The 15,731-nt window shown below is 38.7% G+C and overlaps 1 protein-coding gene across 3 annotated transcripts in view; it reads right to left on the bottom strand.

Annotated features, from left to right (window-relative positions):
* The window catches only part of PEX7 (peroxisomal biogenesis factor 7), a 42,546-nt gene extending 27,896 nt beyond the window's left edge, over positions 1 to 14,650 (bottom strand). Inside the window, exons 1-5 of one of the 3 annotated variants that reach the window (XM_083828762.1) lie at positions 14,430 to 14,650; positions 13,619 to 13,676; positions 11,996 to 12,146; positions 7,478 to 7,555; positions 7,065 to 7,173 (exon numbers count right to left, since the gene is read on the bottom strand). In XM_083828762.1, coding sequence (XP_083684888.1) covers positions 7,065 to 7,173; positions 7,478 to 7,555; positions 11,996 to 12,146; positions 13,619 to 13,676; positions 14,430 to 14,556 — 523 coding nt within the window. In that variant the 5' untranslated portion in view covers positions 14,557 to 14,650. The remainder of the gene's footprint in view (positions 1 to 7,064; positions 7,174 to 7,477; positions 7,556 to 11,995; positions 12,147 to 13,618; positions 13,677 to 14,429) is intronic. The other 2 variants (XM_083828760.1, XM_083828761.1) reach the window with 2 other exon arrangements.
* Between the last annotated feature and the right edge of the window lie 1,081 nt (positions 14,651 to 15,731).

The raw sequence follows: 15,731 nt of genomic DNA, 5'->3' as shown, positions 1-15,731 counted from the left end.
CCATAATTCCTTTAAATCTGCACTAGAAATTACGTGTTTTTTTTTTTCCACATGATAAAGCAGAAGTAGGATAATAATAATAGAAAGTACAAGTAAAGCACACCTAATACGATCATATTCACTAGCAGTCACTTCCAGTTGGCATCCCAAAGCAAGCAACCACAAAAGTGGCCAACATTTCCCCCACAAAATATTTCTATTTTTGTAAGAAGCAATTTCTCTATGGCAACAGATTTTTGCTGGTCTGTTAGATAATTATGATTCCAGATTTGTTTGTATATTGTACTTGCTTTCTTTCATTTTAATGAATATTTGTGAAATCTTGGACGAATCAATAGAACTACACAATGCATACTCATCTATTCAAAATTTATGAAAGAGATGCTAATCTATAAGTACATCATCCCCGTACATAAGACGATGACTGCTAATGTGAATGATAATGTACGACAGAGAAGAGATAAAGTTTAAGATTTAAATTTCACTTAGGTTTTATACCGGCTTTTTACTCATAGATGTATTTAACCCACATCCATAAATCCTAATTTCAAAGTCCTGTGACAACGACCAAGTAAGCCATCATTGTCAGACAGTGCAGAAGTACAACATTAACTATACAACATAGCTAGGTATTTAGGTGATTAAAAACAAACAAAACAAGAAACTTTAAGCACTAGTTGAAGGCAGAAAGGATTCATCAAGACAGATACAATTTTTTAAAATATATATATATATATTTATATATACATATTTTTACTAGACAGAAAAAAGCAGATTAAAGTATTTAACCAGAATCAAACATAAAATCTGTGGGAGAACGAAGAGCAGAACCCAAATCTCAAGACTATCAAAAAACAATCTTTCTAGACGTGTTAAAATGCTCATGCTGTTCATTTCTCCCATAAATAATACAAGATAACATAGGACAGGATTAATAAAGCTCATAATATTCCACACAAAGAGACAGAAATAGAGCAAATACAAATAGCAGCTTTATTTAAATCATCCAATAGCACTCTACTAAATGCACAAAATCTACTTGCGTGTAGCACAATCTAAATAGCAAGTAAACAATTACAAGTGGAAATGTACTGGTAATTTTTCAGTCTGACATAAAACACTGTAAAGTAAAAAATCTAAAGAGCCTCTAGTTACCTCACAACACACTTCAACAGTCTTTTTCTGAAAAGAGTGAATTGTTGAGAAAAAAATGAAAATTTTATTTCAGTGTTTTCTGAGATGAATAAATATAGTCTTGGGAGAGAATTTGTATTTCAAAATTGACCAAATGACCTAACTTAGACTATCATATTATTAAACTGCTCTTTAGCAAATGAAAATATTTCCTACATACCTAACTCTAGCCCAACTCACCCAAAACATAATAGTTCACTGCAAATAAACTGCTACTATATTTTCTTCTCAAGTAACACATTATTTTACAATATAACATCCTAATATAAAATATTACAATCTGAGAGTGCTTCATTTTCTAGGATGTGCTCCATACGACACTACTATGGTTAGCATGAGTGATTAGCCATAAATTGAGGGCCAAACTCATTTCCTGAGAAGTACTGCACATTAGCGGTTCATTTAGTAAACCTCCTTGGGCACAAGACCCAGGTGAAATCAAAACTGTGCTGGTATCTCTTGAAGTAATAGATTCCAAATGAAAACATCCACCTCATTTTGTTATGTAGATTCAGCACAACAATGCAAGTAAATAAATGATATTTTAATTGCTTGTAGCATAAACAGCAGTTTAGCTAAACTGCATCAAACCACAGTAACCCTGCCATCAGTTTGCTCTTTAGATGCTTGACTTGTACAAGGAGTCACGAGTAAATAGAAGCCTTTAATTTCTTTTATCCCTCGAGGACAGGGATTCGAATGAGGTCTTGCAATGCCTTGAACCTTGCTCACGCTGACATTTCTTTTAACACATTCAGAGAGAAGTAATCAGAAAAGAACTCACATGAAGCAAAGGAAGGACCCCAGCCCTCCTGCCCATACCTTACACAAACTAATGGAATAAAAACTTCCACTGAAGTATTTTGGAGCTGATGTCAGTCTTCCATTGTAGTACAATAGCGGTTTATTTCCTTTTCTTTTTTAGGAAACCAAATAAATATGAACGCATCTGGAATTACTTATCTGCAATCCTCACTCCAAACAATTCCTTTTTTTGCCTTGTGCTACTTCTGAAGAAGGAAGGTAAAGTCAAAAATGTGACAATCCCAAATTTGGTCCAGGAACTTGCATGTGGAAAACATCCCTTTTTTGAGGAGTTGCACTCAAGGCAGTTCCTTTCCCACTAATTCGGTAGATGTACAACTTCCCCAGCTCATTCTCTCACACACATTAAGATCCCAAGCACAGGAAGGTGTGCCAATATTACATGCCAGCACACTTCCTGGACCTACAGCTTGATAACCCCTCAACTACACACACTGGTCAATAAAAGACTGGTAGGCAAGGAGAAAAACATTTTTAAAGGCAAGTCAGTAGGTCAGGGCCAGCAGTGAAACCTGACCTGAGCAAAAAGTTGCTTTCCATCTTTTTTATAAGCCCACTTTAAGTATTGTAAGGCTGCAATGAGAGCTCTCCTGAAGCTTCTCTTCATTCGTAAACCAGTAAAGCTGTAATTCCAAGAGATTTTTCTCAATGTAATAAAAAAAGTCAAAAACAATCACACTTTGCTGTAGCATGAGAAATTTATTCATCCTGGGCCTTCAGTGTGAAAAAAAAAAAAATCTTTATATCAATTCATTGTATTCTTTGCTCAATTACAAACACAGACATTACCTTGCAGATCTGAGAACCACTTCTTTCCCTTCCTCATCCTTTGTTAAAGATCTAATAAAAACTAAGTATCTGCCCTGATCAATGAATTTAACGACTGCAGTAATGATTTAAAAATGAATGCAGCATTAGAACTGAGGTCTGAGTAGCTAAGATACAAGCTAACAGGCATTCTAAGTCTGGGCTTTGCTGATTCCTAAATACTCATATTTTCATTTGCTAGTGTCATATTTCTATTGAAGAATACTATAGTTATGCAGCTAAGGGCAAAACAGTTTTCATTAATTACTTCCCATTGGTAAATTTAAAGGGCAATAAAAACGTTTGATACTATAAAAGATGCTTTCTTTATAAACCACAGGACTGAGCAAGGCCTGTTGCTCTGAAGTTGTGGAGGATCATTCAGTAGAATAGATTTACGTTTGCCTATGTACTACTGTTGCGTGCATCTGGCACTCTCTGTACGTGCTGCTCATCCACTTGCTTCCCAGGTTAAAAGACCGACCTTCTGGGCGAATGACACAATGACTCATTACACCCTTTTAGCCATGAAGTTACTGTTATTTATCTCATTTCTTTAATGACATTTTCCACATCACTGTTTTTTCAGCGTAAGGCAGACGTTTAACAGGGCTCTGTGATGGTGCCCCCCGTACACGTGAATGTCCTGCTCATCAGCTCAGAAATTGTTACTGACATCACAACAGAACGTATTTACATATACTGAATTAACAGATTGTTCTGGTACTATTAACATCTCTCATTTTCAAACAATAAAAGGTAAGTCAATTACTTAATTGCTTTTTAAGAGTACAAATGATTGTACGTGTAGATTACCGCATTATAAAGTACCTCCCGCATCCCTGCAAATGTTAAATGGAAATGTATTTGATGCTAAATAAAAGCTAATTTAACTGAAGCTCCAAACATATTCATTGCCCGTAAGGTAACTGCATTTTATTGTCAACTGCACGCAAAGCTAGTCTTCCTGTATGTATTCAGATCAAAGACTTAATGAACAAAATACTCTATGCCTAGTATCAAATTCTTTTTCATCTTTTGTATTACAGACTTAGGTTTCTTATTGTATTCACTCATTCTTTTTCTATTCTCATAATAGCTTGAGAGAAAGTCATATTCCAAAAGCAAGCAGTTAATCTTATTAGCTTCAGGCAAAAGTTGCCTAGGCCAGTAATGGTACTTCTGAGCAACTATTTTACTATGTCCTGCAGTTGTGTTAGATTTTGTCTTCAGTGTTCACAAACTGATTAGTTAAGCAGAAATTAAACTTCTGCTGGCACCTATGTGGATTCAAATAAAGGCAGCAAAAGGGCAGGGGTGAGGCACAGGTTCCTAAGTCTCCTTTCCTTTTGCTTATTTTCAGAACAGATAAATGGGAATACATGGAAAAAATGAAAAGGGAAAAAAGACTTTACCTAAAATTCCCTAAATTTCAGGTAAAGTTTAGGTGCTTTACCTAAACTTAGTTAAAACCAAAATATTTCATTACCGTTGTTTTTTCCAGTTATCTTTAACAAGATGCTTCCTGAAAGCTATTTTACTAAGACATGCAAAACTGAAGAAGCTGCAACATGAAATAGTTCATTTCTGTTCTGAAGAGCTAAGACTTTATACGGTCAACGTACAGGAGAATGCATGCTTGTGGGTAGGTGTGAGGCTGGATGAGAGAAGTGGGACAGAGGGGAGGGAGAGAGAACACATGGTAATTCTATGGCAGCTCAGTCTCCTTCAGAGAGGGAACTCTTCAACAATATCCTTCAAAAAGGGTATTGCTTTAAAACAACAATAAAAGAGATGAAAGGAAGTTCAGGAAGTGCTCCTCCAGACATATTTTCAATTTTCAAGACAACACAGTTGCAAAAGAGACTGTAAAGCTTTAGGTCAGCCTTCACAGTTAGTGTATCAGACAAGGGAAGAGCAGCAAGTTAGACACAATGCTATCATGTTGAGGTTGCAGTTTTTTTCCAGCTCCAACTTCAGCTCAGTAGAAGTTCTGTCAGTGATATTAAGCCTTCTGTCCCATAATTTTCTGTCATCCGTATAGCATGTGTGGATCAAAGCAATTTATTTTTATTTTTTACTGAGGAGGTCCAGCTTCCAATATAGCTCTACTTGACTTTCATCACATATCTTCACCATCACAACAGAGTGTAATTAAACACTGAACAGTGAAATAAACTGAGTGTATGTCCAATATGTCTTTCTTACAATAAGGAAAGAGTGTTTGCACCCAGGGTGAGAATCATGACTACTTCTGCTACCCACAGTCCTGCTGACCAAAGAAAAAGCTCCCAATGTTATTTTTAGTAGTAAAGTAATCTAATCAAACCAAACCACAGGAAAATTTCCATGTAAACTAAAAAACATGACTTCTATGCAAAATCTTTGGTTTGAAGTTATTTCATTTCAGAGTACACTGAAGGTTTTATTTTGAAAACATAAGAAAAATCACCATTTTGAGGGCTTCATTTTCTTTTAATGATTTTATGCCTGACATTTAATTACAAGATTATTTCATATCTGTGTAGTACTTACAGAAGAGAAATCTTGTGTCTCTTGTGTGTTGTTTTTCCTATAAAATACTACAGAGTCATCAATCCTGAAAATTGACTTCAATTAGCTTCAGGGTCTGGCATTAAATGTTTGTCCCTTTCAAGAGGGAAAGGGAAATTCACAAAAGAATATCTACTCTTTAGTGCTTTATCCAAAACTTTAAGCAGCTGCACCCACCGAGTCTCTCAAAGAGCAGACCAATTGTATGTTGCTTTACACGAAGTACCATCACATACAGCATCTAACAATCAACGTTTCCCAAAGTTGTTCAAGTGGCAATGGATTAGAAGAGAGTTTGACTTAATTGCCTAGAGTATCAAATTTGAAATAACTTGCTGGATCAGCAAAACCCTTTTCTTCATCTAGAACGTCACAGATTTTGTATAAACAAGACTATCATGGAAGGGAGGCTTCTAAGCAGGACTTTATAGAGATTACTACTTCTAGAATTTGAAAACAAAAAATCCTAAGCACCTATGTTTGGTCAAATCGTACTTAGACAGCATTTTATGGTAAATAGCTACATTTCTGTAGAACTGCCATACAATATACAGGGCTTAATCTTCTAAGTTTCTGTACGTCCTTTAGATAGGCACCTCAAAAGTTACTTCAATAAATCTTCAAGTTGGAAACAGCTGTGTGCCAGCATCTGCCTACCAAGCACTACTACGTTAGAACAAATAAATGAAACTTGTCAGTTAGTCTAGTCCAACCGTACAAGTAGAGTCAGATAGAAATAGCCACACAGACTTTGTAAAATTAAAGTCGGGTCCACTTTTTCCACTGTACTTCCCACAGAATTGGGAAGACCATTATCTTTGTGCATTGAATTTCTCTCTTTAACTTTAGTAGCAGGAAGACATTTCTACTTGCTTACCCTCTTGACGTAAGAGCTAAACAAATTCTCTTTGAATCACTACAGAAGTCCAACAGACTTGAAATCAGAGATATTTAAGCCACTAATTTACAGGTATTTGCATTAAAGCAGTGTCTTACTGCCCTCAGTTTCTAACTCTGTGGCTCATAGCAGTCCTCACCCCAAACCATCTAGTCAGCTGCTGCTGGTCCACTCTTCCTTGTGCCGCTGGACCAGGAGCAGTGCTTGGAAAATGCTGTCACACCACTTTAACATCTCTTCGCCTTGTCTCTTCCACTGCAGATGCATCCAGCTCAGTTATGACTAGATAAGTCAGCAATATTCATAGCACTGGCAGAAGCAGAAAAGTGTAATTGATGATTTCTGTTTCTGAAGAACCTGACACAGTGATCTCCATCAGTACTGGAAACAATTCAACAGTAATTGACTGTGTTTTTCACAGACTGCTGATGCTTGAGACAATTTTATCAAAAGTGTAAGCCAGAACAGAAAATAAAGCAAGTAGCATATTTTAATGGTCAGTAACAAGAGTCAGATGAATGGATGAGAGTACATAAAATAACAGAAAAAACTGCCACAAGGTCACTAAAGTGACTACTAGAAAACTGCTGATCCCTGTCTAAACAGCCACCAAGAGAATAATTTAGAGGTGGTAAGAGAACCTACGTCCAGCTGCAGCAATACATTTATCTTTCCCTCTTCCATTTTTATGTATGAGGCACAGTACCACCTGCTGGACAAAGCACTGAACTAATGCAATACCATATCGGCTTTTTTGTTGCGAGAACTCCTTTACCGTCACGTTTACCTGAGGCAGATGCAAAACAGCCAGGGATGTGAGGAGACCATATAGTGCTGTAAATGACCCCTTCGTGGCCTTTAAAAGTGCGTAAAGACTTCCCCACAGCTGGATCCCACTGAATAAAGTAAAAAGAAAATTGTTGAAGTACACATGCAGTAAGAAAGGAGAGGGTTTCCTGTATATAAGAGATTTATACATACATAAAGGACTAAGTTAACTTCTTTTTACCATGTATCATGAAAAGCACTGGTATACTTAAATTGCTATCAACTGAAAGATAAAAGAACATCCCAGTTAAAACAGAATTGCAGCCTCAGTTTAAAATGGAGGAAAAATTAATCAATTTTGTTTCTTAACACAAAGAATTATCAGTTCCAAAACAAATGACATTTTTTGCTTTCAGCAGAAAACCAACATACCAGCTTGGCTGTTTGATCCCATGAACCAGACACCACTAGCTGCTCTCCTCTAGTTTGGCTCCAGTCAACACTATATGCCTACAAATGATACAACCTAGTTTAGAAAAAGCATTATATGTTTGAAACTCTAGTTAGCCAAAGTTCCACTAAATACACTTGGATTTGCAAATTATATCATAATCAGCAAAAAAGCCACATTGGTCAAGCATCACAGAGCTGCCAACAACACCATTTACCTGAGCAAAAATTAAATTTAGCATCTCCATCTGGCATTAAAGGCACCTATAGCCTCAGAGAAGTATCCAAAAATTAAAGATGGATCAAAATGGAGAAGGAAAAAAAAAAAAAGACAAAATCCACATACACCCACCACCACTAGAAGTTTCTAGCACAGTAAAAAGCCGTAACTCAAATTGATTTCTGATCTCTAATCCAATTTTATTCAGATATCTGGTTTCTAATTGCTAACAAGGTAAATGACATCTCTCTTCAGAGCTGACAATGGAGTTGACTGAGGTTTTAGCTGACTAACCGTAAATGCTTTATTATTTCTAATTCTCGAAAGAACTGCATGCTGTCAAATACTCTTGATTTTCACATTTTCCAAGTTCTATGACACTCTTCTTTACTATCCATATCCTCAAACAAATGAGGCAAAAATAAAAACCCCATTTCCTTCATGACTAATCATTCCAGCTATTAAGATGATGCTTTTCTCTGTGAAGCTGAAATAAGCTCTCTCTTCTCTCATAGTTTATTCTAACGTCGATCCCCCTATCTTGATAGAGAATACCTTAATTCTATCCACCATTGCTGATTTTTCAGCTCTGCTGCCCCAGCAAAAACATAAAAGCTCTAAGGTAGTCATTCAAATAGCTTCAAATCTGAAAGCCTCAAGAGCAGGTACAGGTTCCAGCTTCAAACGCACTGTACCTTTACCTATACATTGTGAGGCGCATTCTATTCCATATAATTTTTACCTCAGACTAAAATGTTGACTATTCACCAGTGTTTCAAATACTAATGGTCTCTGGAGCTCAGTAAACTGGAGTGGGACATGACCAATTCCAGAGCTGATGTGGCTAAATACTATCTGAAACAGTTCATTTGCTTCACCTGCTGACCTAAGCAGACCTTCCGTGGCGCTTCTCAGAAGCGTGGCCACCACCTACCAGCCTGTGGCACTGCTCTCAGCAGCTGGGTCACCACCCAGGGGCTGGTGTGCCAGCTGGGATAGTCTTGTTCTAGCACAGCACTGGATCTAATCTGCAAGTCGACATACTAGAGGCTGTTCAAGTAGCACAGTGCAGCTGGCCCCCATAATCGGGCATTAAATTACAGCAACCCTGTTTTGAAGGTGAAAGTGTTTTGACCTGTGTCACCAGAGGAAAAGCAGAGAAGTTAGAGAGGAAAAAAAAAATTATCTAGCAAAAGCCAGAGTCTTCTACGGAAAGCATCCTGTATGAGAAAGGAAATCAAGGCATCATTATCTATTTCTGTTTTGTGAAGGAAAATGCGCAATGTCAGACTATGCTGGATCCACTTTAACTGTTTTTCATCTATTTGCTCATTTCCCCAAAGTTGAAAGCAACCATTCCCCACAGAAAAAACACAGTGCAACATCTGCAACTTTTCTTCTTAAACTTACAATGCCCCACTTCCACATACTGTAAGGGTTATTGCCCTGGCACCCTTTTGTGCTTTATGTTCTGTGAGGAGTTTATAATTCAAATGCACACGACAATTACACACTATTTGATGAAAGCCAAATAATAAACTGAGCTGTAATTCTTCAGTTTGTTTTTTCAAACCATGCCTTTACCCCCTTGTTTTTTCTACTTCTGCCAGCTTCCTACCAGTACTACAGCTCCTTTTTCAACCTGTCTCCTTCTATTGAATTATTAGTAAAGGAGACACTCAAGTAGCTGTTCATGTTGTAAAATAGAAGACATCACATTTTTCCAACTGGTTCCTCTCCTTCCCCCTGAATCTGGGGAGCAGTTGGGTGTTATACTCTTAACATGTTGTTTGGCAATGCCCCTAAACACATTACTACATAGTATGCCTCATTCGTGCAACAGCCCTACAAGGTTTGCTCAGCTCGGGTGCTGGGCTAGCATACTCACGTCCAGAATTCTCAAGAAAGCAATGCAGACCTGAGAAACATGTACCTCTGTCACACAACTCACCTAGCCCCACAAATTCAGGATGTATCAGATCTGCCGTGCAGATAACACAGAGCGCGCATATGGTTTACAGCTCACTGGCAAGCTATCAGCACGCAGATCTGTCGAAGACACGCAATGATAGCGATCTGCACGCATATGGCAGACACGGCTGGGGCTGCCCAGCGTCCTGCAGCTGCACTGCAGGTAACGGTACCTGGACAAGTTCTCCTCCAGGCAAGGATTACAAACAGAACAGACAACAGGCTCTGAAAAGGCAAGAGGTATTTTTCATCTGGCACTTGGCAGGTCCGGATAATGGGAAGGGAATGAAAAGGAGAAAGCGTGGGAGTAGAAAGTAAGGTTCACTTTTAATCTTCCCTTTTCACTCTATCATCCAACATAAATTTACAGATGCTTCAGCAGAAGCTGTGCTGAGTAACTGGGAAAGGATAGCAACACAGCACAAACCTCAACTGTTACTCTTTCAGTGCTTTATCTTCAATTATGAAATGCTTCATTAATGCCTTAATGCCATAAATACCAGTATGAAATGTCTCAGGTAAGATGAAAAGAAGATGAACAAAAGTAGTAAAAAAAAAAAAGAAAAAGTTCAATATAATGCTAAAAATCACTTTACAAGACAAATTTAATTGAAGTACTCTATTGTCTCACATTCTAGTGACACTTCATCAAAACCAAAGTAAGTTAGACTAATTTATTCATGATAACCAGCAGTTGGTTAGTGCTAGAATAAAACTCATTGTCCTTTAACAATAAAGATGCACTTTTAAATTAAAATTGTACATTCTGTTTGAGCGGGGACAATGATCTCATTTAGAAAACAAGAAACCAATCCCCATCAATCTTGCATTAGAAGTATTAAAAAACAGCGACAAAATCATCACTACAAATGTCAGACTAGGATTACAGATCAAGAAGGTAGTCAATCATTTTAAAGAGCGCTGTTTGCCAGTGTTTACCGCAAACTCTTAGTTATGTTCCTGCTAAATCTCTCCTCTTAATGTGCGCTTATAAAGAATCAATACAAAACTTTCATGTCTCAGAGGAAACCCATGTGTCCTGTACCGTCTTTCCAACTCACGGTTGAATGCGTCCACCTCCTCATGCTCCCTGCTAAACCAAGACTTGGACACAGAGATTTTTACTTCACAAACAACAGATGGTGTAGCAAAACCAAAATAATCCTATGGACAGAATTTCAAGGAGAAAATGATAGGGTCCAAAAAAAAAAAAAAACACTATATGTTTTGCCTACATCTTTCCATCAGTCTTTGAACATTATCGTAAAATATTGACCACAACCACACTCATCTCTCGCAGTTCCTTATTTACTTAGTGTATGTATTAAGCCAAAATAGCCACATTACAAAGAAAAAAAGGTACAGCAGACAAATCGTCATGTAACTGCAATCAACGAGCTTTTAGCTTTGTGCTTCATATCAGAAAAAAAGAGGTCTTTATGAATACAAAACTGGATTCCCAGAATTTTTTTGTTGACTACATATCCACTAGCTTATTTCACGCACATTTATTTCATTCAGATAAAGTGTTGCTAATTCGAGCTAAAATTTATCACGCGTAAAGTACAAAGACTTGAGAAAAAGGAGTAGAGTGTTAGAAAGAAAGCATGGAAAAAAAAGTAGAAAAATTGCTTGTGGGAAGATAAGTACGCTGAGGCATAAAAGGCCTTGAAAATATGCAGATATATTCATGAACGTGAATGTAACATTTTCTCTACCAATATTTCACTATATAAAGAAACTGAGATTTTAGGCAAATCAAAATCAATGGTTTCAAACCAAGACTAAAAAATACACACTGTCCCAATATTTGACTACTATTGCCTTGAGCAGGGTCTCAGAGATGCCAGAGATGCTAGGATAGAAAAGGATAAGCAGTTACTGAGTAGAACAGAAGCCCTAAGGATCCACATTATTTGTATCATTCTATATCTTCAAAGATAACACTGCTATACATATCAGCTGCCTGATTTAGACCTATCCAACGATGTTCACTAAAGCCACAAAATGACTTCAGGACTCTCATCCTACTCAGTGACTACTTAGCCTAGAAGAAGCCACAAATGCTATTTCTGAATATATTAGATTTATTTACTATGCGGTATTTGTGCATTCATATGCTGTAGTAGATGAATATGTAGCATATATCATTTACTTTATATTCAAAATAATGTTGTTATAAATTCAAAGCATGGACCCAAAAAAAGTTAAAAAATAAACCGCAAAAAACGCTTTTGATTATGAGTCCACACCTTTAATAATTCAAGCATTAGACAGCCCATTAAATTCTTCAAGTTTGCCTGATTTACCTCCTGAGTGTGCTCTTTATAGACTTGCAGTGGACCTCTGGGTTTAGCCGTATCCCAGACTTGCAGAGATCCATCCCCGCTCGAAGTGATCAACACGTGCTCATTGTTCTCACTCCACGTCACGTCAAAAAGGCCATCGTTCCAGTCATAGCTAAATCAGAACAATGAAAATATTTGTCCATGGGTAAGCATGACGCATAAGTCCGGACTAGTTACATGCAAAGACAGTATTTCTTTAAATTAACCTCTTTACCATTCTAAACAGCTTTTTATTTATTTGAGTTTCCAGTGAATCTCCTTACAAGTAGCTTACTGGATATAACGTTAACTTTTACAAGAATAGGTTGATTAAGTTAAAGCATGAATGAGCTAAGGATCTGCCACACAGAGAATGGAATCGGGATTTCAGTCCTTAACTGCTGGGCAAGCAGAGGTAAGAGGTGCCACATATCTCATTTTGATCTACGGTTTCTTCAGGACGTTGCTACAGAGGTAGTTGTCTGTAACTGTGGTAAACAAAGAAATAAAACTGTTTGTGTGGAGAGGGCTCTAACCAATCCACAACATCATTAAGAAGCTGAGTCAGAACGAAAAACCAACAGAAAGATAGCAATGAACATACTAAATATCTCTATAACTCCTAAAAAGGGCTTTCAACACAACAATAATTCATCGTGTGGGATCAAGTACCATGTATTAGTTGCTCTGCAACAACTATCAGTGACCATGATGTTATCTCATGGTAAATACAAAGTTATTTACCCCCTTTTCACTGAAGGTTTAGCTAAGCTCAGGTTGAACTTCATGGCACCTCGCAGTAGTTACGAGGGAATGGCACGCACACGGGAAGTTTCTATAGAGCAAATGACAAAGCTTGGTGCTCAGGAAGGTACAGAACTTGCCATCACAAAATAAATAGTCTCTCTGAAAACAGAGAAATGAATACTACTGAACCAGGGTGCTTAGCAGAACCAACTGTGCTTAACAGCTTCAGACAGTCTTGCTGTAAAATTATGAATTAAAAATAACTTCTCTGATTAACTGCTTGCTAAGTATTTCTATTTCATCTCTCTTCTTAATCTAAACAATTGCTGTTTCAAAAGCTTCTTTAAAAAAAAAAAAAAAAGGCAAATGATGGCCAAGTACCAAACCCTTTCCTTCCTAACCTTTCTTATCCTTCTCCCTTCCAGAACAGAGATCAAACTCACAGAACACTCCATCTCCTAGAATGGACCTCCCTGACTTGCCACAACTCCCTGCTCTATTTTCAGTATAAGCCACTAATAAGGAGATAAATATAGTTGGCAATGCACCTATAAAAACAAACAAAAAACTTAATTTCAAGCTAGGACAGAAGGGCTACTTTTAATTTACATTGCCTGTTTTCTATAAAATGGTTTACACTTATGGAAAGGATGCAATGCAGATTACTTCTTATAACAAGATCTATACAATGTAAACCAATCATTTACACCTAAATACAAATACACGTTTAGTAGATAATGTAGCGTAGATGTAATACTTTATATCACTAAGTCCCAAAACCGTTCATGTTGGGTTTTCTACTCACTACAATATAGGTTTACATTTCATTTTTACATGAGAAAATATTTCCTGTGTTACCTCCTGAGCAGAACAATCCCAGCTCCTTTTTGTTCCAGCACTGCCAGAGTTCCACAACCTAAAACACCAAAATAAAACAAAACATCACAACTAATTATCCCGCGCCAAGGACTCTACCATGTTCTGAGGCAGCTAGTAGACACTTGGAAGGTATCTGAGCTTCTTTACGAGGCCAAACAATTCAGGACTGTGTATAAACAGCTTGTTGTCTCTCGTGTTCTCCAAAAGGGTGATTTATGTACATCAGATTTTTGTCCCCCGGTACACCTGTGGATGAGGTTGGAGAAGAAGCAACTCACGCAACAGAGCGTGTTTTGCCCGTGACCTTGTGTTACTGACATACCAGTACGGGGTCCCTTTGTATTTGCTTGGTAAAACAGCAGATATAACGCTTTTTTTTTTTTTTCTTCCCCTGGGGAAAGGGAATCTATTAATGCAAACACAGCTCACCCAAACCAAAACAATTCAGCTCTAGGAAAAACATGCACAAGCACTGTTTTCCCCCTTGACTGGGATAACGCCAAAGCAAAGCCACATTTAGAAACTTTATTTTATCTGAATGCTTTTAGGGAAAATACTCCTACTGGGATCGAAAGTATCGGAGCAGCTCAATTTACATGAATCGCACCAAATGCGTATCCCAGCACGGTGAAGGCCACACACACAGGGCAACCGCCAAGTGCTCGTGAAGACGCTGTTTACACACTCGGACAAGCGCACGGGTGCGGAGGCGCCGTTCCCCTCCGACCCCCCATGCCCACGAGAAGCACCGAGCCGCCCCCGCCCCGCCCCGCCGCCGTCCCCCCCGCACCTGCGATGCCGTAGTACTGCGCGGCGGCGCAGGCGGCGCGCCCCGGCCAGTAGGGCGAGAACTCGGCCGCGTAGCCGTGCAGCCCCGACAGCCGCAGAGCGGCGCCTCCGCCGCCAGCCGTGCCCATGGCCGCAGCCCCGGCCCCGGCCCCGGCCCGGAGCCGCCGCCGCCGCTCCGCAGCGCGCAGGGCCCCGTCGGAAGCGCTCCGCCCGCCGGGCGGTGCCGAACCTGCGCCGCCGCCGCCGCCATTTTGAGCGCGGGCAGCGTGGCGGGCGCTGGCGGCCTTGTGGCAGCTGCCCGTCCCGCTCTGACGGGGTCGCTGCAGCCTCGGGTGGCTGTGGGCTCGTTGAGTGTCCCAGAGAAAAAATCCAATTTCAGGCGGTGCCACACAGAAATGTGTCACTTGGTGCTGCGGGGCGCTGAGCTGGGCTCCTGGGTGGCTCACGTAATGAAAGGTCGCCTGGCCCCCACCAGGCCTCCAGCTGTTTTCTGCACATTTCTTGTGGTAAACAGTTCTGTAAAATCACCCTTTGGTAAGAAAGTGATGACTTTCAAAGATAGCCCCTTCTAGCGTACGCCAAGACATTCATCAGCACATTGTATCAGCTTGAATAAAAGAAATAATATTTTTGATCATAGTACAACTATGTATATAGCCTGTCATTTTTCCCTTTCAGAAGTCCTTCTAGGCTATTTCATCTTCCAACATGTTAAACAGATCTGCATATATATGCATATATACATAATACAGATACATATCATATTTCATCATATTTTCATATCATACATTATCATAGTTTATCATTCTTGTGATACAGTTAATGCTTTATGGAGGTCCTCTTACGAACAAGCTCAAGTTTTCTTACACCACTGACTACTTCTGTTTAAGTCAGTGAGAGCTTTGCCTTTGAAAGAAAAATAGAAAATAAGTATTTGAGCAAAACAGCAACTGCAGCTTAAGTTATATCCTATCTTGTACATGATAAAGGACTTTAAAATAAAGGTGCAGATATGACTCCAGTTGAACACAGATTACCCCAATTAGTTATAATGACCTATCTATATGTGTAGATAAAAATACAAAAGTATTATTTTACACATTTGGAAGGTATGGTGAAAGCAAATTGGATGATGTAATCGAAGTTGAGTTTGGAGTTTAGTTATGTATTCCTGCTATTCCTGCCAACCTTATATTTAAAACTAAAATCTACAAAGACTACTAAAGCCACGGGAATGTCTAATTCCTTAAACTGGCATTCAAATGCAGATCACTGAATCCTTTGATATCATAGTAAAAATGAA

Source organism: Anser anser, assembly GCF_964211835.1.
Source record: "Anser anser genome assembly, chromosome: 3".
NCBI lineage: Eukaryota > Metazoa > Chordata > Aves > Anseriformes > Anatidae > Anser > Anser anser.
The sequence above is the reverse complement of the archived record's forward strand: the minus strand, read 5'-3'. Positions and strand labels throughout refer to the sequence as shown.